This window comes from Oncorhynchus masou, chromosome 25 (genome assembly GCF_036934945.1).
Source record: "Oncorhynchus masou masou isolate Uvic2021 chromosome 25, UVic_Omas_1.1, whole genome shotgun sequence".
Lineage (NCBI taxonomy): Eukaryota > Metazoa > Chordata > Actinopteri > Salmoniformes > Salmonidae > Oncorhynchus > Oncorhynchus masou.
Window position 1 is genome coordinate 29,778,393 of NC_088236.1, and position 22,996 is coordinate 29,801,388.

Sequence of the window (22,996 nt, forward strand, 5' to 3'; positions counted from 1 at the left end):
TCATGCTATTTTTTTTTTTTTTTTTTTTACATGTTTTTCTCTCTGAATTGTTGGGAAGGGTGGCCTGTAAGTAAGCATTTCACTGTTCGTCCTTTTTATTTATTTTACCTTTATTTAACCAGGCAAGTCAGTTACTAATTGAGTTATTTTCAATGACGGCCTAGGAACAGTGGTTTAACTGCCTGTTTAACTGCCTGTTTAAGCTTATGTTCAGGGGCAGAACGACAGATTTGTACCTTGGCAGCTCGGGGGTTTGAACTCGCAACCTTCCGGTTACTAATACAAATAACTTAATTCGATTTTTATTTGATTTGAGTTGGTGAGTAGTCAAACTATTTTAATCTAAAATAATTGTACTGCTCTCTGAATAGAAGAAGAGGAGGAAAAAGAAGAAGATTTATTGGTTCAATAAGGTGATTTAGGGTGTGGTTGAATAGTTTTCGTGTTATCAATGAGAAACAGACAAGCAGAATCTTGTAAAATCCTGCACAAATGAATGATAATTTTCAGTATGAAATATTGACAAACATTTTCATAATCACAGTCGTTCTATCTATCCACTTTGAGGTCACGCAAAGTATTTCCACTCTCACCAATCACAGACGATAAGGGGCCAATATGGGAGTTGTTGAAATGGCACATGACGTCAGTTGTAGTACGCAGCCGCAGCGGAAAAAGTGACAATGGTCCTGATCAAGGAATAGTAAGTCCAAACTTTTCTTGATTTTACTGTAATGTGTGTGATAATATACAATATTTTTTGAATACTGCGATTCTTCATAGATGTTTTTACTCAAATAAAAACTTTGTTTGGGTAGGGTGGGATTGTTCAGATCCGGCCTACCGGATGACAGCGAGTCAGCATAGGCTCCTAACGTTAGCCGACGCACCTTTCTTTCGGCTTTTCACTGCTATTGTGCTAGCCAGCTGGATATCAAAGTACAACAATATGGAATATTTTTCGATTATCTAGTATCGAAAGGGTACACTTCCCAGTTAGCTAACAATGTACCGTATATTGTTTGGTGTAGGTTGAAAGTATAGCGTTTTTGTAGCTTACTGTCGATAATGGTAACTTTCTAGCTAGCTACCTAGCGGAAGGGAGACTGAAGTGCACGCGTACCACAACTTCAGTCCACTGCCTGTAGAACCCAGTTTCCCAAAAGTATCTTAAGGCTAAGTTCATCGTTAGAACCGGTTTTAACGATGAACGTAGCCTTGTGTTGCGTTTGGGAAACGACACTGGTGTGTTGAACAGGGTTGCCAACTTTGCCGGTGCTCAAGTCTTCCTGACAGGCTAGTGATTTATGAACTTTGACTAAACTGCTGACCAAGGACAAATCTGCTTGTGAGAGAAATAACAAGGGTGCATCGGACATTCTGCACCGACATTTGATGTGCCGATGGTTCCCAGTTGAAACAATCAGTATGCCTAATCCAGTCTGATTCAGGAAGACGTTTGTATGTCTGAAGAGGTAGAATGTACCCCAATTTGTGTTGATTGTCAGTAGGCCTATACATCTTTATTCAACTTGATGTGACCCATATCATTGATTCTTAATGCAGCTATACCCTGCCTCGTATAAAAGCCTACTAAACTAAGCTTATGGCTATACTTTTTTTGTGTGTGTGTGGGGGGGGGGGAATCAGTGTTTTGTCACATGGAGTAACCTCACCACATTCAGAATACAAACAATTTAGTAGGGAGATTATTTTCTAATCTTTGTTACACTAATCTATTGCAGAGTTAAGAAACTCAGTCTTTGAGAAACAAACCCTTAGGCATGTTCTGAATGTGTAGTCTACTGCAGATCCACGCTGAAGTTGTCTGGCTGCTCTCATGCACATGCCACTCAGATTTAGGCCAATGTCACGAATTGTTAGCTCACAAGGCTGAGAATAGACATCCTGTCTTCAATAGTCTCATTTTTGTTATGAGAGGTAGTTTCACCTGTCTTTTATTTTAATAAAATAGCCTAATCTAGCATATTTCAATAACTGGTGTGGTTTGTATGACCTTGTTACATGCCAAACAGTGAAATCTTGCATTACACCAGTTTGGCCTTCACGGCCCCTGTCTCAGTCACTATAGAGGATAGGCAAGGTCTCTCCTCATTGCCTTCTTTACTCGCGATCTGAAAACCCCAGATGTGCTCTTTAAATGCCGGTAAAGCGTATACCTCAAGTGCCCATTCCTGAATGCATCTCAGAGCACATCGGATGTTCCTTCACTCATTCACACACATTGTTAAACGACCAACAAATGAACATTTACATGATTTACTTACTTAGTCCTATTCCGTTATCAACGACATAGGCTAATAAATAGCTTAATACACTGCATGCATTTATTCCAGGTAGGCTAACTTGCTTGTCCCATATATTGTTTCACTTTAGTGAGAAGCAAAACTTTTCTCTCCTGACACTTATGCCACATTTGTACAATCAAAAAAGAAATCTACATTTGTCATTTTATTTTCTAATGATCTGTCGCTCAGTAAACATGCCTGGGTGAGAATAAATAATAATATCAAGCAAGCATGGGCTTGGATAACGACAGACGTCATCAGCAATGGAATAATATATGGGCAGACAAAGTAGGCCTAGTTAACAATGCCAAGTAGACAGACAAAAACAACCATATAGCCTCAGCAAAGTTCAATGGAAATAACTAGATTGAACAACAATGACTAGCTACGGATTTTGATTCATACATGATGTTTGGAGAAGGGGAAACTTGTGGCCTGAGACGAGTTGCTGTGTGAGTCTGTCTGGGAAAATGAGAGTCGGTGGAGAACGGCTTGTTCTAATTCAATCAATGCAGCAGGCTCAACCTTTACCCCGCCCATTTCTTTACATACAGAAGCACTGGCCAATAGTTATTTAGAGCATATAGCACTTCATACTGTTTGAGTGAAAGAGATGCGTGCTGGCGGCCGAAAAATACTTTTTCCCTGATCAATGATAATTGCAAAAAATACTTGTCATAATCATATTCGGAAAATTCTCCATATCCGTTACGATACTCGTTTTAGTTTGAGGACTGTGCACACTTCTAGTAAATGCGTTTTAAGTCTCTATCCATTCTCAATATGGCTTAGTGTGTGACAGAGCATAAAGTTTCAGGCTAGCCTGTTACAGCAGTCCTTCCAGCAGTCATCTTCCGAACTGAAAAGCACCCTTGTTGCCTGGGTATATGGATAACCGGCCTCTGTAAGATGGTCACTGCTTGTAATGCTGTTAGGGATGCACCGATATGACACTTTTGGCCGATACCGATATCTTCCTTGCCAAAAACCGCAATACCAATGTATTTTTTTAACAGCCTTTTAAGCATTCTAATATCGTTAAATAGTTGAAACACACACACTGACCAAAACGTTATTTTGTTGGCATTTATGTACGTCCTGATTAGGAAAATAACCTCACACTCAACGTCAACAAAACAAAGGAGATGATTGTGGACTTCAGGAAACAGCAGAAGGACCACCCCCCTATCCACATTGATGGGACAGTAGTGGAGACGGTAGTAAGTGTTAAGTTCCTCGGCGTACACATCACAGACAAACTGAATTGGTCCACCCACACAGACAGAATCGTGAAGAAGGCGCAGCAGTGCCTCTTCAACCTCAGGAGGCTGAAGAAATTTGTCTAGTCACCAAAAGCACTCACAAACTTCTACAGATGCACAATTGAGAGCATCCTGTCGGGCTGTATCACCGCCTGGTACGGCAAATGCTCCGCCCACAACCGTAAGGCTCTCCAGAGGGTAGTGAGGTCTGCACAACGCATCACCAGGGGCAAACTACCTGCCCTCCAGGACACCTATGCCACCTGATGTCACAGAAAGGCCATAAAGATCATCAAGGACAACAACCACCCGAGCCACTCCCTGTTCACACCGCTATCATCCAGAAGGCGAGGTCAGTACAGGTGCATCAAAGATGAGACCGAGAGACTGAAAAACAGCTTCTATCTCAAGGCCATCAGACTGTTAAACAGCAACCACTAACATTGAGTGGCTGCTGCCAACACAGACTCAACTCCAGCCACTTTAATAATGGGAATTGATGGAAAATATATCACTAGCCACTTTAAACAATGCTACTTAATAAAATGTTTACATACCCTACATTACTCATCTCATATGTATATACTGTACTCGATACCATCTTACCTTCTACTGCATCTTGCCTATGCCGTTCTGTACCATCACTCATTCATATATCTTTATGTACGTATTCTTTATCCCTTTACACTTGTGTGTATAAGGTAGTAGTTTTGGAATTGTTGGGTTAGATTACTCGTTGGTTAGTACTGCATTGTCGGAACTAGAAGCACAAGCATTTCGCTACACTCGCATTAACATCTGCTAACCATGTGTATGTGACAAATACATTTTATGTGATTACCAGTAAAACATAATCAAAACCTATTTCTTTCAATTACTTGCGGTTTCGTTGTTCAGTCGTTTCATTCTCAACCAGGATTTCATCATACACGTCAAGCAGTGAAGTTTCAGCTCTGTCGGTCCGTGGCCTCTCTTCCTCGGTGCGCACTGTCACTGTCCGTTTTCATCTTGTCCAGCTGTGTCTGTAACACTTCACGTAAACCCAGTTTCTTGTCTGCATCGAAGTAGCGGTCCCTGTACCTAGCATCAAGCATGGTGGCGACACAGTATAGAGGCTCAGAGAGAATGCCGCCGAATCGCTTGTTCACAGCCTCGAGTACTTTTTCAAGTTTTAACCCCACGGTCTGTCAGCAGTTTTGTTGAGCAGGTGTTTCAATGCCATGACAGAGGGTATCACGTCTGCTGCAGATGCAGTTTGATGAGCTTATTTCTCGAGTCAGTTGTTCAAATGGAGCTAGGAGTGTGCTCATGTTCTCAAATGCCATTGAAATGACAGCAGCGGTATGAGAACGAGCACATTCTTGAGTAGGGTTGCACATGGGAATTAACGGAAATATATATATATACAAATTAATATTAATACTATTTAAATGTAGATGTTTGCATTGGATATATTTATCATATGGAGACAAACATAAACCTTTTACCTTATCATAAGTAGACATAATTGCAAATAGTTAAATCCTTCCAATATAAAAAAACACTAGTTACAAATTGAAATGTAATTAAATGAGTTGACTCTACACTTGGGAGGATTTCACTGAACAACAAAATAAAGGGAATATATTGAATGATCCATCGCATCTCCCAAAAATGTTTCCAATTTACATTTGTAAAATGATAGTCTAGAAACTAAGGCTTTGGTTGTCTTCCTCTCAGGCTTCCATGTCTTCTCTCTGGACCTCCTCAATGTCCACCTCTTCAACATCACTGAGGCCTCATCTTCACTGTTGCTTTCCATCCTTGTTGCGGATGGCTCGTTGTCAGGCTCAAATTTGCCCAGATGGTCACCAATTTTTCAACCCTTGTATTGGTCAGCCTGTTGCGTGTTTTGGTTTGTGTGTTCCCAAACAAGGACCAGTTGCGGTCTGAGACTGGTGATGTTGGTGGGATTTGGAGGATGATGGAGGCAACAGGGGAAAGAGGCTCAGATCCACAAAATCCCTTCCACCAGGTGGCTGATGAGATATGTTGGCACGACTGCCATATTGCATCTTCATCCCAAAGCCCTTGCTTGGAAGTGTACTTCACCAGACTGCCAAGAACCTTGCCCTCATCCAGGCCAAGGTGGCGAGGTGTTGATCTCTGCACCAGACAGGATGCTCTTGCCAGCATACTTGGGGTCCAACATGTACACTGGCAGAAGTCACACTGATTTATTTCAGAACTTCAGTTCTCTCTGCTTGGTGCAACAGTGAAGTGGGCAGGGCAGTACGGATTTCTTCTCTTCAGACAGGATGGCATTGTTTCCCTCAATCCGTGCAATGGCTACAGATATAGGTTTCAGGCTGCTTACCACTCTCTCCCAAGGAACATCATCTGGCAGACTGATATGGCCATTTCTTGGAGAGACTCCTTCCCCACCAGGAGACTGTCAAACATGATGACAACACCACCCCAACGGGTGTTGCTGGGCAGCTTCAATGTGGTGCTCTTATTCTTCTCACTTTGTTTGATGAGGTAGATTGCTGCTATAACTTGATGACCCTTCACATACCTAACCATTTCCTTGGCTCTCTTGTAGAGTGTATCCATTGTTTTCAGTGCCATGATGTCCTTTAGGAGCAGATTCGATGCATGAGCAGCACAGCCAATTGGTGTGGTGTGAGGGTAGGACTCCTCCACTTTAGACCAAGCAGCCTTCATGTTCGCAGCATTGTCTGTCACCAGTGCAAATACCCTCTGTAGTCCAAGGTCATTGACTGCCTTCAGCTCATCTGCAATGTAGAGACCGGTGTGTCTGTTCTCCCTTGTCTGTGCTCTTGTAAAATACTTGTTGAGTGGTGGAGATGATGTAGTTAATTATTCCTTGCCCCCGAACATTCGACCACCCATCCGCTATGATTGGAATACAGTCTACTTTCTACATGATTTGCTTGACCTTTACTTAAACTCTGTTGAACTCTGCATCCAGCAATTGAGTAGGTAACGCATGTCTGGTTGGAGGGGTGTATGCTTGGGCGAAGAACATTCAGAAATCTCTTCCAATACACATTGCCTGTGTGCATTAGATGTAAACCAGTTGCATTCACAGCTCGAGCAAGACATTCATCAGCATTTCTGACTACGTTCCTCCATTGAGTAATAAAAAAAACCTTCTGATTCTAGGAGGACCATGAGCTGTTGCTTTCGATAAGGTGTCTGATTCATAATTTTCACCTCATTGAAATAGGACTTTTGTCAGAGGTCGCTTGTGAGAATTGAGGGAACTTGATGCACTTGGCCAGATGATTCTGCATCTTTGTTGCTTTCTTCACATAAGATTTGGCACAATATTTGCACATGTACACAGCTTTTCCTTCTACGTTAGCTGCAGTGAAATATCTCCACACATCAGATAGTGCCAGTGGTATTTTCCTTTAAAGATTAGTAAAATAAAAACAAATACAATTCCATGTACAGGTAAATAATTAAGCAGTTAGATTAAACGACTCCTTTGAAAAAAATAGAAAAAAATAAATAAATAATGAAACTTATTGAAACGGGTGAATTAACCTCTAGCGTCGAGCAATCCCGTATCCGGGAGCGTAATCATAGCCTCAAGTGCATTACCATAACGCAACGTTTCCTATTCATGAAAATCGCAAATGAAATAAATATTGAAACACAAGCTTAGCCTTTTGTTAACACTCATCTCAGATTTTCAAAATATGCGTTACACAAATGCTTGTCTAGCTTTGGCTGTAAGTTTAGCATGGCATAATGCTATGCTAGGCTGTGCTGGCAGCAGGCAACATTTTCACAAAAATAAGAAAAGCAACCAAATTAAATCATTTACATTTACCTTCAGATGCTTTCACTCAGGAGACTCCCAGTTAGATAGCAAATGTTCCTTTTTTCCAAAAAGAATATTTTTGGAGGCGAAAAACGTCACATTTGATCATCCTGCTTGGCTGAGAAATCGACCGAAAATATTTCAACTATAACGCCAAACCTTTTTAAAAATTTGCTCCATAATATCGACAGAAACACGGCAAACGTTGTTTAGGATCCATCCTCAAAGTGTTTTTAACATATGTATTCAATAATATATCCGTGGAGGGAGTTGGTTTCTCATAAGAAACTATTGGAAAAAGGGCTACCTCAGTATTTTACGCAACGTTTTCTCCGGGAGACACCATGCGTCCACTCGCCCTATATGGTCTCTTACAGCCATTCTCCAATGGAAATGCCTAAAAAGACATCACAATCCTGCAGACACCTTGGGGAAAACGTAAGCTGGCTCCTAGCTTCTTCACAGCCATATAAGGAGTCATTGGCATGAGATTGGATTGGTTTCGCCTGTAACATCAGTTCTGTGGCACTCACAGACAATATCTTTGCAGTTTTGGAAACGTCAGAGTTTTCTTTCCAAAGCTGTCAATTATATGCATAGTCGAGCATCTTTTCATGACAAAATATCTTGTTTAAAACGGGAACGTTTTTCATCCAAAAATTAAAATAGCGCCCCCTATATCCAATAAGTTAACAGGCTCAAGCAAGTTTTTGTTGTTGCGTCATTACGTCATCTACCTACGTTTATATAGGTATGCATGTCAGCGTTGACATCGGTTTTGTACATCCGCATTACACTAGACATCGGGCCAATGCCGACATTTTTAGCTAATATCAGCTGATTTCTGATATGCTTACCAATTTATATCGTGCATCCCTAAATGCTATTCTTGAATTGTTACTGCTTTCAAGGCTATTGTCAATGGTATCATTTTAGAGTGTGTACCACAGCACTGTTTGGTAAATGATTGTAACTCATTGGTTCTTTTATGTTTAAGGTTAACCATGGATCAACAGAAAACAAAGAGCTTCCTGATAGTAGAGCTACATATGGATGGAATAGGCTTACCACCCTTTTTTTATATGAGAGAGAGTATATAATATATTCTTACGGAAAACTGTTTCTGCATTCCTTTCTCTATGATATTCCTGTCTGGTTTTAGTGCTCATTGGGTGGGGCAACGCTGCACACAACACCCTCTGTGGCTGGATGAGCTGTTGGGTAGTCTCTCTGGTTTCCATTTAGCTGAACTTGGCAGTGTCCTGACTGTCAGGCAGTAGGTTATAGCTGGAGCTGCCTTCATCATGTGTTGTGATGCAGGAAGAGTGACCTGGAGTCATTTCCTGTTCCTGTGCACTGAGGGAACCTCTCATGGAAGCTGAGCCCACTGCTGCCATCATCAAACAGGCTGATGGGGGCTACTTCAGTCACAAAGTCATGAGGCAAGGCCTTGCACAATGAAAATTATTATAGCTGCTTTGGCCAAAAAGAAAGCAAGGGTATCAAGTCTCACTTTAAAAATAATTTAAAAAAAAGTATTCCTCTAGTCAAATCTGTTTATCAAAACAGCAACCCATTCCGAATTCCACAAGGCTAGTAGAGAACACATATGGCTTGTATGCCTATTGGAACTAAATATATCCCACTCATTTGTCGACTCAGGCCTAGATGTGATGGCCAGTGTCAGTCAGTGTTCTCCATAGAACCGTGTCTCATCTCTCTTTCTGCTCTTCTTTCTTTCAGCCGCGTGGTCTTACCCTGTACTGTGGAGGAGGTGAGTACATCACCATTTAGATTATGGGTAATTCATCTTAACAGAACGTGCAACTTGAGGATTCAACCACGTGTCCTCCTTACCGAATTCCCATGCGCACATTGAAGATGTTAGAATAACTGTCAACATTTGCTTTTAGTCAACCATGAAATCTAAGTTTACAGGCCGTGTACAGAGATTTGCAGATACTATTGCAGGTGCTGCAAAATGCTTGTGTTTCTAGCCCCAACATTTCAGTAATACCTAGCAATGAAACATTTAAAAAAACAATACACATATAATCCAGGGGGGAATATTAAGATATATCGGAGCGAGCAATGTCAGACTAAAATATTTAGTGCATTCAAAGTATTCCGACCCCTTTTTCAAAATTTTGTTACATCCTTTTTCTAAACGTTATTAAATAAAAAATATTCCTCAATCTACACACAATACCCTATAATGACAAAGCAAAAACAGGTTAAGATATTTTATGCAAATGTTTTGAAAATAAAAAGCATACCTTAAGGAAAGAAGTATTCAGACCCTTTGCTATGAGACTCGAAATTGAGCTGAGGTGAATCCTGTTACTAATGATCATCCTTGATATGTTTCCAGAACTTGGTTGGAGTCCACCTGTGGTAAATTTAATTGATTGGACATGATTTGAAAAGGTGCGCATACACACCTGTCTATATATAAGGTCTTACAGTTGACAGTGCATGTCAGAGCAAAAACCAAGCCATACTGTGAAGCATGGTGCTGGCAGCGTCATGCTGTGGGGATGTTTTTCACCGGCAGGGACTGGGAGACTAGTCAGGATAGATGAACAGAGAAAAGTACAGCGAGATCCTTGATGAAAACCTGCTCCAGAGCGCTCAGGACCTCAGACTGGGGCGAAGGTTCACCTTCCAACAGGACAACGACCCTAAGCACACAGCCAAGAAAACGCAGGAGTGGCGTCGGGACAAGTGTCTGAATGTCCTTGAGTGGCTCGATCTTGATCCCGATCTTACATCGCTGGAGAGACCTGAAAATAGCTGTGCAACAACACTCCCCATCCAACTTGACAAAGGTTGAGAGGATCTGCAGAGACGAATGGGAGAAACTCCCCAAATACAGGTATGGCAAGCGTCAAACCCAAGAAGACTCAAGGCTGTAATCGCTGCCAAAGGTGCTTCAACAAAGTACTGAGTAAAGGGTCTGAAATTTCTGTAAATTTGATATTTAATTTTTTTATGATTTTGCTAACATTTCTAAAAATCTGTTTTTGCTTTGTCATTATGGGTTGTGTGTAAATTGAAAAAATAAAATGTAATACATTTCAGAATAAGGTTGTAATGTAACAATGTGGAAAAAGTCAAGGGGTCTGATTACTTTCAGAATGCTGTGTCATATTTAAAAAAGAGTGTGTAAAGACAGTAATGGACAGGTGTGTGTGCAGCAGTAGTTGGGCTATATAGGATGAGCCATGACTAGAATACAGTATACACATATGAAGTATGTAAACATTATTAAAGTGACCCAGTATTCAACGACTATGTACATAGGGCATCAGTCTCTAAGGTGCAGGATAGAGTACTGGGTGGTAGTTGACTAAAACAGTGACTAAGGGTAGTGGTGACTGTTTAACAGTCTGATGGCCTGGAGTTAGAAGCTGTTTCGCAGTCTCTTGGTCCCAGCATTGATGCATCTGTAGTAGAGGTCGACCAATTAATCGGAATGGCCAATTCAAGTTTTCATAACAATCGGAAATCGGAATTTTTGGACACCGATTTGGACGATTTAAAAAATATGTTTTTACACCTTTATTTATCCTTTATTTAACTAGGCAAGTCAGTAAAGATCACATTATTATCATCAATGACGGCCTAGGAACGGTGGGTTAACTGCCTTGTTCATGGGCAGAATGACAGATTTTTACCATGTCAGCTCGGGGATTCAATCTTGCAACCTTACAGTTAACTAGTCTAACGCTCTAACCACCTGATTACATTGCACTCCACGAGGAGACTGCCTGTTATGCGAATGCAGTAAGAAGCCAAGGTAAGTTGCTAGCTAGCATTAAACGTATCTTATAAAAAAACAATCAATCATAATCACTAGTTAACTACACATGGTTAATGATATTACTAGTTTATCTAGCATGTCCTGCGTTGCATATAATCGGTGCGTATTCGCGAAAAAGGACTGTCTTGCTCCAATGTGTACCTAACCATAAACATCAATGCCTTTCTTAAAATCAACACACAAGTATATATTTTTAAACCTGCATATTTAGTTCATATTGCCTGCTAACCTGGCTCTTTGTGAATTCTGTGAAGACTATTTCTTTCTAACAAAGACAGGCAACTTCGCCAAACGGGGGATGATTTAACAAAAGCGCATTTGCGAAAAAAAGCACAATCAAACTGTACCTAACCACAAGCTGTACCTAACCATCAATGCCTTTCTTAAAATCAATACACAGTATATATTTTTAAACCTTCATATTTTGCAAAAAGAAATCCAGGTTAGCAGGCAATATTAACCAGGTGAAATTGTCACTTCTCTTGCGTTCTTTGCATGCAGAGTCAGTGTATATGCAACAGTTTGGGCCGCCTAATTTGCCAGAATTGTACGTAATTATGACATAACATTGAAGGTTGTGCAATGTAACAGGAATATTTAGACTTATGGATGCCACCCGTTAGATAAAAAACGGAACTGTTCTCTATTTCACTGAAAGAATAAACGTCTTGTTTTCGAGATGATAGTTTCCGGATTCGACCATATTAATGACCTAAGGCTCGTATTTATGTGTGTTATGTTATAATTAAGTCTATGATTTGATAGAGCAGTCTGACTGAGCGATGGTAGGCACCAGCAGGCTCGTAAGCATTCATTCAAACAGCACTTTCGTGCGTTTTGCCAGCAGTTCGTTGCCGTGCTTCAAGCATTGAGCTGTTTATGACTTCAAACCTATCAACTCCCGAGATTAGGCTGGTGTAACCGATGTGAAATGGTTAGCGGGGTGCGCGCTAATAGCGTTTAAAACATCACTCCCTCTGAGACTTGGAGTGGCTGTTCCCCTTGCCCTGCAAGGGCCGCGGCTTTTGTGGAGCGATGGGTAACGCTACTTCGAGGGTGGCTGCTGTCGATGTGTTCCTCGTTCGGGCCCAGGTAGGGGCGAAGAGAGGGACGGAAGCTATACTTGTTACACTGGCAATACGAACGTGCCTATAAGAAAGAACATCCAATAGTCAAAGGTATATGAAATACAAATCGTATAGATGGTGCAATTGCTGTACCATACAGACCGACAGGATGCTCTCAACGGTGCATCTGTAGAAGTTTGTGAGGGCCTTAGGGCCAAGCCAAATTTGGGTCGGCAGGTAACCAAAAGCTTGCTAGATCGAATCCCGAGCTGACAATGTAAAAATCTGTCTTGCTGCCCCTGAACAAGGCAGTTAACCCACTGTTCCTAGGCCATCATTGTAAATAAGAATTTATTTACTGACTTGCCTAGTTAAATTTAAAAATGTTCAGCCTCCTGAGGTTGAAGGGTCCTGTTGCGCCGCCTTCACCACGCTGTCTTTAAGGAAGGGACCATTTCACATTGTCAGTGAATGCTGAGAAACGTGAAGCTTTTGACCAATGTCCCCCTCTAAGCTGTGCACTGCCGCGCACCACCTCCAGGACTGCCGGACAGAAGAAATGCCGTGCAGCGCAGACGCAAGAGATTGAACTTCACTGAGTTCACCCCGTTATTTTGCGCTATCCAGATCAACGTTTTTTTTGTCACTTATTTGGCCTATGGTGTTACAGACCAAGTAAAAAAATCTTGAATTAATATCGAGCCCTTCATAATGTGAACATTTTAAGTCTCATGCAATGTAGGCCTGCATTGAACACCACATACTGTAGGCTATATCATGGAAATCAAAAGCTATTTCCATGTGAATGTTATGGGATTTGCTCCATTGGTTTTGTTGGTAGGGCTACATTGTACACAAATAGCCACAATAGCCTATTAGCTACTGTCTAAAACTGTAAGGGTATAGCCTCAGTGTCCACTGTAAATGCATACTGGAAGTTGCACAAATTTTGCACAATGTTCAAGTTTCTGCTCACAAGACCTAAAACTTTCTGGGGGTGATTTGCCTCCCCTGGATTAGAGCGCATTTTGCAACAAAAAAACAAACATTTTGGTGGCCACTGGTAGGACTGGGCGATATATGGCCAAAATATATTTTTTTTTTACTGTGTTTTATATTTTTAAATAATAAAATATCTACATTTCGTAGATGAGTAGTGGGTGGCAACACATACATTCAAAGTGATTTCAATGGGTCTTTCTCCATTTCAGATTGTTTTATACTGTTCAACTTCAAACCCCCCCAAAAAGTAATTTTCATCCATTTCTGCATTTGAGATCAGTTCTAAACTGCCAGTTAGGGCTACATGATATGGGCAAGCAATTTTTACCAAATGTTGCGATTTAGAGCAAAACACTTGGGTTAACTGTTGGAATCATGGAAATAGAATGTCTTATATAGTTAGAATATAATAGTGGGAACTTTTAATAGTGTTTGACATGACAACGAATGAAAAATGCCAGGGAGGAGTTATTGTGACAGGGTAGGAACTAAAGTGTTGATAGGTGTTTCCTAGGGGACCCTATAATCTTTGGTTCCATTGAATGTTGTTTTCTCTTAATTAACTACTTCATGGAGCTAAAATATTGTAACGACCCTGGGTTCCACTTCTGACACCATCACTGTTATTATCAGGCTGTATAGCTAATTGCTCTTACTCAGTCAATTTGCTAGCTAGCGATTAGCAAGATTTAGGAACAACTTGCTAAGAAAAGACAAACTAACTGCATAGACCATGCAGACTGAACGCAAGTGTCTCGTGGTGGAGGAAAAACGAGTGCGCTCCTTGAGTGGCCGGAGCCGGGGCTCGGTCTGTGTGGAAAGCGGCATGGAGAGAGAGCGATGACTCAAGTAGCGAAGTAAACTATAAAAATGAACGTTACACACTGCGTATCACATTTGTCAAGCCAAACGTTTTAACGTTTTAATGCCTGGCTTCCACGAGGGCTCTAATTATTTTATTTGGACCCGAATGAGGCTCTCCGCTACTTATTGTTCCTGCAGTGATTGTTCATCGAATGTTTTCATAATTTATTTACAGATAATCGGCAAAAAGCCTAGGCCTATTAGTAGGCTAGCCTATGCAAATTAACGTCTCTCTTACCGATTCGGTAGGCTACACTGACTGAGTACAGTTACAAGCTTTCTACCTTCCAGGACCTCTATACCCATAATGATGAAACAGGTTTTTATAATTTTTTGCTCATTTATATTTAAAAGTAATAATAACCTGAAATAACATAAGCATTCAAACACTTTACCCAGTACTTTCTTGAAGCACCGTTGGCAGCGATTACAGCATTGAGTCTTCTTGGGTATGATGCTACAAATTTGACACGCCTGTATTTGGAGAGTTTCTTCTCTGCAGATCCTCTCAAGCTCTGTCAAGTTGGATGGGGAGCGTCACAGCACAGCTATTGTCACGTCTCTCCAGAGATGTTCGATGGGGTTCAAGTCCGGGCTTTGGCTTGGCCACTCAAGGACATTGAAAGACTTTGGTAGTACCCAATTTGCTAACGTTCATCAGGTCCTAATGACCGGGTACTCGGGGCTCTATTGTTCCCTCTAACCACACGGATATCATTGCAAATGTGATTGAAAATCACACACACTTATCAGTAAAACAGTATTGTGCTTTTAAAACTGACCTCACTGTTCTCATTTTGAAGAAAGAAGTTCAACAGCAGGTTGAAACTGAGTATAAAATATGGTCCTTGTGGATGTTGTTTCAAAGCATAAACAACGAAATGGACAGCGCTCGCTAAGGTGATGCTTAATTAAAACACCCATACGCATTTTAGAGCTTATGCATAGGCTTGTGAGCCCAAGCCCCCCCCCCCCAATTTTTTTTTATATAACGTAATACAAATTTGAGTAGCTTTAGTAATAGGGATTCTTTTGATATTTTTATAAGGGTGACACGTGATCTTTTAGCTATACAGAATATTATACCACCATGCGTTTCAATCTCCTTTATTCTTTTCTCGAGCACGCAGAGGGGCTGTCCATAGTTTAGTGAAATATGTTACTATCGATTTTCCCGAACAGATTTCACTTGGTTTCCCAAATGAAGTACTGGGTAGCTGCAGGAACACGTTGGAGAGACCATGGCATACAGAGTTTAGGTGGAATATTACCTGTCGCGCAGCAATGGCATGCTCCTCAAACAGTGGTTGATACTGGAGTGATATAAGTGTTCTTATATTTATTTCTCAGCTGCTCATATTAAGCACATGCTCTGCTATAAAACCTAAGTAACCTACCCAGTATCATTGAAAAACGGACCGGCCGGAAAACGGGAAGCCACCATTCGCTATTTTTAGAGTGCATACAGATGGCATGTCTTATTGCCCCTGTTTCTGCCCGTTTGCTAATGGGCCTTTCTAAATCTAAACTAATTTGACATATTAGTAAAGACTAAATTGAGAATGGTGTGATGGGTGAAAATATGACCACTTGAAGATCGAACCGCTGTGCAGCCAGGAACGGAGCGCAAGCTTATTTTACGACTTTCTCAAATCATCTAAAGCCTATAGTCGCATCATGCAGCCAATATGTTTTGATTTATAAGACTTTCAGAGGTTTGTATCATTCACAACTAGTGTTGCCAAATAACTCTAAATATCGCGTATTGGACCTGTTTCAAATGATCACTTTTACGTTCAACATATGCCCACTCTCTACGGAATGGGAAAATATATATTTTTAATTTGATTCCGCTACGTTCAATTATGTTCTTACTATAAAATAACGGCATGGGAAAGTTCAAACTAAGGATTCAGGTCAAGGAAGTCGAATTTCTGGTCAATTACCGCCGAACTAATATCCAAAAGTTATTTATGGCTGTAGGTAACAATACAAAAAAGGTGGTAAGAAATAACATGCAACAAAAAAATGTAAAACTGCAAAGTTGGCTATGAACTAGAAACAGGGCGACTATCGGCGCCATGTTGCATCCAAGACTAGTAATGAACAGCAAAATCACTAGGCTTATGTCAATCTATTATCCCCTATAGTAGAAACGTTTACAGAGCTTGTCGAGGGAAATAGCCATTTCCAAACAGACTCTTGGGACGATAGAGCCAACATTTTTACAACCAGTAGGTTTAGGTCACAGAAAAAACGTTAATTAAGCAATGAGGCTGATGCAGCAGATCAGACCGTTTTTAGGTTAAAATGTTGATAAACAAATTCCTCACATAAACGGATTAATGTGCACAAGGCAGTAAGTAGGCTATGCGCAAATGTTTGTTCCATAATGCAATTTAGAGGGAAAACATTGTTGCCAAAAGCACACTGCACATGCAAGTGTTTCATTTGACAGATTGACAGATTCAAATTGACAGATTGAAAGATTCAAATATCTGTTACAAATGTAGAAAAATGGGCGATCTAAAGATGCAACAACTAGCATGGGTGCTAATATGGCTAGGATTATGCCTTTGGCTGCTGGACAATGAAAGAAAGTTAATTTGAAAACCAATAGAACATGAGATAAATAGGCTACTGGTTTCAATTGCATATGGAAGTCTTTATAAAATAATTGCCTCATGATATGGTCAAACTAGGCTACTTTGAAGCAAGGTAAGACATGCTTCATATGTAGTAAAACTTTCAGGTTTCAAACAATTAAAGTATATGTTCAGCTCATGGTATATGTTGGGGCGGCAGGGTAGCCGAGTGGTTAGAGCATTACAAGTTCAAATCCCATAGCTGACAAGGTACAAGTCTGTCGTTCTGCCCCTGAACAAGCAGTTAACCCACTGTACCGAGGCCGTCATTGAAAATAAGAATTTGTTCTTAACTGACTTGCCTAGTTAAATAAAGGTAAAAAAAATAATGTCCAGCTCATTGCAAATATGTGTGTGATGCATTGATCAAATGAAATTATTTGTCACGTGCCAAAGACAACAGGTGTATAGTAGACCTTACAGTGAAATGGTTAAAAACAATGCACTTTTAGGAACTTGAAGCTCTCAACCTGCTCCACTACAGCCCGTCGATGAGAATGGGGGTGTGCTAGGCCCTCCTTTTCCTGTAGTCCACAGTCCTCTCCTTTGTTTTGATCACGTTGAGGGAGAGGTTGTTATCCTGGCACCACCCGGCCAGGTCTGACCTCCTCCCTATTGGCTGTCTCATTGTTGTCGGTGATCAGGCCTACCGCTGTTGTCTTCGGCAAACTTAATGATGGTGTTGGAGTCGTGCCTGGCTGTGCAGTCATGGGTTGACAGGGAGTACAGGAGGGGACTGAGCACGCACCCCTGAGGGCCCCCCGTGTTGAGGATCAGCGTGGCAGATGTGTTGTTACCTACCCTTACCACCTGGGGGCGGCCTGTCAGGAAGTCCAGGATCCAGTTGCAGAGGGAAGTGTTTAGTCCCAGTGTCCTTAGCTTAGTGATGAACTGTGTGGGCACTATGGTGTTGGTGTTGAGCTGTAGTCAATGAAAAGCATTCTCACATGGGTGTTCCTTTTTGTCCAGGTGGGCAAGGGCATTGTTGAGTGCAATATAGATTGCATCATCTGTTGGGGCGGTATGCAAATTGAAGTGGGTCTAAGGTTTCTGGGATAATGGTGTTGTGAGCCATGACCAGCCTTTCAAAGCATTTCATGGCTACAGATGTGAGTGCTACAGGTTGGTAGTCATTTAGGCAGATTACCTTTATGTTCTTGGGCACAGGGACTATGGTGGTCTGCTTGAAACATGTAGTTATTACAGACCCGGTCAGGGATATGTTGAAAATGTCATTGAAGACACTTGCCAGTTGATCAGCGCATGCTGATACACGTCCTGGTAATCCGTCTGGCCCTGCGGCCTTGTGAATGTTGACCTGTTGAAAGGTCTTGCTCACATTGGCTATGGAGAGTGTGATCACACAGTCATCTGGAACAGCTGGTGCTCTCATGCATGTTTTACTTGCCTCGAAGCGAGCATGGAAGGAATTCAGCTCGTCTGGTAGGCTCGTCTCACTGGGCAGCTCATGGCTGTGCTTCCCTTTGTAGTCTGTAATAGTATGCAAGCCTTGCCACATCTGACGAGCTTCAGAACCGGTGTGGTAGGATTCAGTTTTAGTCCTGTATTGACGCTTTGCTTGTTCGATGGTTTGTCTGTGGGCGTTGCGGGATTTCTTATAAGCGTCTAGTTTAGAGTCCCGCTCCTTGACCGCGGCAGCTCTACCCTTTAGTTCAGTGCGGATGTTGCCTGGAAACCAATGGCTTCTAGTTTGGGGTATGTACGTACAGTCACTGTGGGGACGACGTCATTGATGAGACCAGTGACTGATGTGGTGTACTCCTCAATGCCATGGAAGAATCCCGGAACATTTTCCAGTCTGCAAGAAAAACAGCACAAACTGATGTAGCCTGCCTTCCATTGCCTATGCACTTGAATGGCGAATTGGAAGCGTGCTTCATTTACTAGTTGAGTGAGAAAAATAGTAGCTCTTTTTAATCATGGCCATCAACCTTTAATAAGGTGATTACATTTAGAGTTGTTGTGCATTGATTGGGCTTGTAAAAGCGCATGTTTCACTCCAGCAGCAAAGGAAGAGCTGATTGACGCGCTGTAGCAGCAGCTCTTGCACTGACAGATTTTCTGCTCATAAGATGCATAACGAATATACACACTGCAATTGAATTCCACAACATTATGCAAATGGACCTATAGACCGATAAACACGACCAGTCAAATGTATTTCCATCGACTGGTATTTCCATCAATGATTAGGCTGAAAAGCATTATTTTCGATCTCTCTGGTTCTGGATTTGAGTATTGTTATTGGAATCTGACAGTGTTAGTAAATATTTTGATTCCTTTGTATGAAGAGGATGGAGGTAGCTTACTTGTTGCTCTTGTTTGTATGGGTTACTGTTATAAAATGTTCTGCACACTGTCCTTATGGCAATGACGTGTGTGTTCACTGAGGGATGGATTATAGTTACAGTGCCTTCCATGTATTCACACCCCTTGACTTTTTCCACATTTTGTTTTACACCCTGCATTTTAAAATGGATTCAATTTATATTATTGTCACTGGCCTACACACAATACTGCATGGAGATCAATTGACACCCTTTAACATGGCATTTTGAGATTTATTTTAAACTGCAAAACTCTTACGCACCACTGCACTTTGTATACCAGGGTTGGCTGGCCTTCTCTAGTCACTCGTAGGCTCAGGCACTGGTATACTTTTATTTACAAAGCCAATTTGGGTTTACTACCTTTTTATTTGGGCATTTTTATTGTTCAGAAATGTGGTGGGTACTCTCTTCGTTCGCTGGACTTTATCCTGCTAACTGTTCCAAATGTCCGAACTGAATTTGGTAAAAGGGCTTTTATGTACTCTGCGCTATCGTCTTGGAACGCCTTACAAAATACTTTTAAACTGGAAGAACTTGTTTCAATTGGTATTTTTAAAATCACTGATGAATGATCTTGAGACTGATTCCCTGACCTGTCAATGTTTTTAATTTGCTGTTTTTGATTTTGTTTTACTCTTGTGAATTCTATGGTTTTTACTAGATGACTTGTAGTTTTTCATGTTTGTCTGTAATTTTTGAAATGACTTGGTGCTGCCTATCTTGGCCAGGACGCTCTTGAAAAAGACATTTTAAATCTCAATGAGCCCTTCCTGGTTAAAAAAATAAATAATAATATCAGTGGAATTGTTTTTTATTTTTTACAAATTAATTAAAAATGACAAGCTGAAATGTCTTGTGTCAAGTATTCAACCCCTTTTATGGCAAGCTTAAATAAGTTCAGGAGTACATTTACTTAACAAGTCACAGTAAATTGCGTGCATTTTTAAAAATGATGACCTCATCTGTATCCCACATGTTCAATTATCTGTTAGGTCCCTCTGTCGAGCAGTGAATTTCAAACACGGGTTCAACCACAAAGACAAAGGAGATTTTCCAAGGCCTCGCAAAGGACGACACCTATTGGTAGCTGGGTAAAAAAACAAAACGCATTGAATATCCGTTTGAGCATGGTAAAGTTATTAATTACACTTTGAATGGTGTATCAGTACAGCGTCACTACAAAGATACAGGCGTCCTTCCTAACTTTCTTGCCGGAGAGGAAGGAAACCGCTCAGGGATTTCACTGAGGCCAATGATCATGCATCCTCCGATACACAACCCAACCAAGCCGCACTGCTTCTTAACACAGCGCACATCCAACCCGGAAGCCAGCCGCACCAATGTGTCGGAGGAAACACTACGCGCGATGAGACAAGGATATCCCTAACGGCCTAATCCGGACGACACTTGGCCAATTGTGCGTCACCCCATGGAGGAGTTACAATTTAAATCTACTTGAAAAGATATGGAAAGACGTGAAAATGGTTGTCTAGCAATGATCAACAACCAATTTGACAGAATGTTTTGGAGAGTAGTGGGCAAATGTTGCACAATCCAGGTGTGGAAAGCTCTTTGAGACTTGCCCAGAAAGACTCAGCTGTAATCACTGGGGGGGGGGGTGAATAATTCTCAGCAATATACTGTATATTAGTTTCATTTGTCATATTTTATATTTGTACAAATATTAGCATGTTTCTTTCACTTTGACAGAGTATTTTGGGTAGGCCGTTGACAAAAAAAATGACAATTTAAATACATTTTTATCCCACTAACACGAAATGTGTAAAATGGGCATTTTTATTATTATTTCACTATTCTAATAATATTTTGCATATCTGGAGAGTCAAAACATACAGTGCATTCGGAAAAGTATTCAGACCCCTTCAGTTATTCCACATTTTGTTACATTACAGCCTTATTCTAAAATGGATTAAATTGTTAGTTTTTTTACCTCAATCTCCACACCGCATAATGACAAAGCAAAAAGTTGTTTATATTTATTTTTTAAATATTTGCAAATGTTTAACACTTTATTTTTTTCAATCGATCACATTTGCATAAGTATTCAGACCCTTCACTCAGTACGTTGTTGAAGCACCTTTGGCAGCAATTACAGCCTCGAGTCTTCTTGGGTATGACGCTACAAGCTTGGCACACCTGTATTTGGGGGAGTTTCTCCCATTCTTCTCTGCAGATCCCCTAAAGCTCTGTCAGGTTGGGGCTGGAGCTTTGCTGCACAGCTATTTTCAGGTCTCTCCAGAAATGTTAGATCGGGTTCAAGACCGGGCTCTGGCTGGTCTGCCCAAGGACATTCAGAGACTTGTCCCAAACTCAGTCCTGCATTCTCTTGGCTCTGTGCTTAGGGTAGTTGTCCGGTTGGAAGGTCAACCTCCACCCCAGCCTGAGTGCTCTTGACCAGGTTCTCAGCAAGGATCTCTGTACTTTGCTCCGTTCATCTTTCCCCCAATCCTGACTAGTCTCCCAGTCCCTGCTGCTGACAAACATCCCCACAGTATGCTGCTGCCACCACCATGCTTCACCGTAGGGATGGTGCCAGGTTTCCTGCATACGTGACACTTGGCATTCAGGCCAAAGAGTTCAATCTTGGTTTCATCAGACCAGAGAATCTTGTTTCTCATGTTCCGAGAGTCGTTTAGGTGCCTTTGGGCAAACTCCATTGGGCTGTCATGTGACTTTTGCTGAGGATTTGCTTCCGTCTGGCCACTCTACCATAAAGGCCTGATTGGTGGAGTGCTGCAGAGATGGTTGTCCTTCTGGAAGGTTCTCCCATCTCCACAGAGGAACTCTGGAGCTCTGTCAGAGTGACCGTCGAGTTCTTGGTCACCTCCCTGATCAAGGCTCTTCTCCCCTGATTTGCTCAGTTTGGAAGAGTCTTGGTGCTTCCAAACGTCTTCCATTTAAGAATGATGGAGGCTACTGTATTTTTGGGGACCTTCAATGCCAAAGACGTTTTTGGTAACCTTCCCCAGATCTGTACCTCAACACAATCATTTCTCGGAGCTCTACGGACAATTCCTTTTGAACTTGTGGCTTGGTTTTTGCTCTGACATGCGCTGTCAAGTATGGGACCTTATATACAGAGGTGTGTGCCTTTCCAAATCATGTCCAATCAATTGAATTTACCACAAGGTGGACTCCAATTAAGTTGTAGAAACATTTTAAGGATGATCAATGGAAACAGGATGCACCTGAGCTCAATTTCGAGTTTCATAGCAAAGGGTCTGAATACCTATGTAAATAAGGGATTTCAGTTTTTTTTACTTGTAATAAATTTGCTAAAAAACCTGTGTTCGCTTTGTCATTATGTGGTATCGTGTGTAGATGGATGAGGAAAAATATATATTTAATCCAAAAAAAGTCAAGGCGTCTGAACGTGCTAATGCACTGTAATATATATATATTTTGAATTGCTCTTCACCAGTCAGAATGATGCAGAGGTACATAAATAAAAAAAGACAACTGCGAACAGGCTGCTTTTCAAGTAGTTTTTGGATAACAGTGAAAGAAGTCTGATATTCGCCATAATATAACGGATTTTAACGGATTCTGTTTACAAAAATGTTTTCTGGTGACTGTTCACATTGATCTGTGTTAGCTCCTCCGTTAGGTGCGCCTGTAATTGCTATTCGAAGAGCGGAAAATAGCATACCAATGTCATGGCTGACTGAAGGGCTAAATGTGCAGTAGTAGCGCGATGCACAGTCATAAATACTGCATTCAGTAATTACTACCCTACCGTGATGAGGAAAACATCCTGGAAGACTGGTAGTGAATGGAACAAAACAAAAATACCCTGGCTTTCAGATACTGAGTTGAT

General features: G+C 41.2%; 1 protein-coding gene across 1 annotated transcript in view; it reads left to right on the top strand.

Moving 5' to 3' along the window:
* The first annotated feature begins 618 nt into the window (after nucleotides 1-618).
* LOC135514090 (phosphatidylinositol transfer protein beta isoform-like) overlaps nucleotides 619-22,996 on the top strand; it is a 44,488-nt gene continuing 22,110 nt past the window's right edge. Inside the window, exons 1-2 of the mRNA XM_064937286.1 lie at nucleotides 619-703; nucleotides 9,150-9,180. Coding sequence (XP_064793358.1) covers nucleotides 684-703; nucleotides 9,150-9,180 — 51 coding nt within the window. The 5' untranslated portion in view covers nucleotides 619-683. The remainder of the gene's footprint in view (nucleotides 704-9,149; nucleotides 9,181-22,996) is intronic.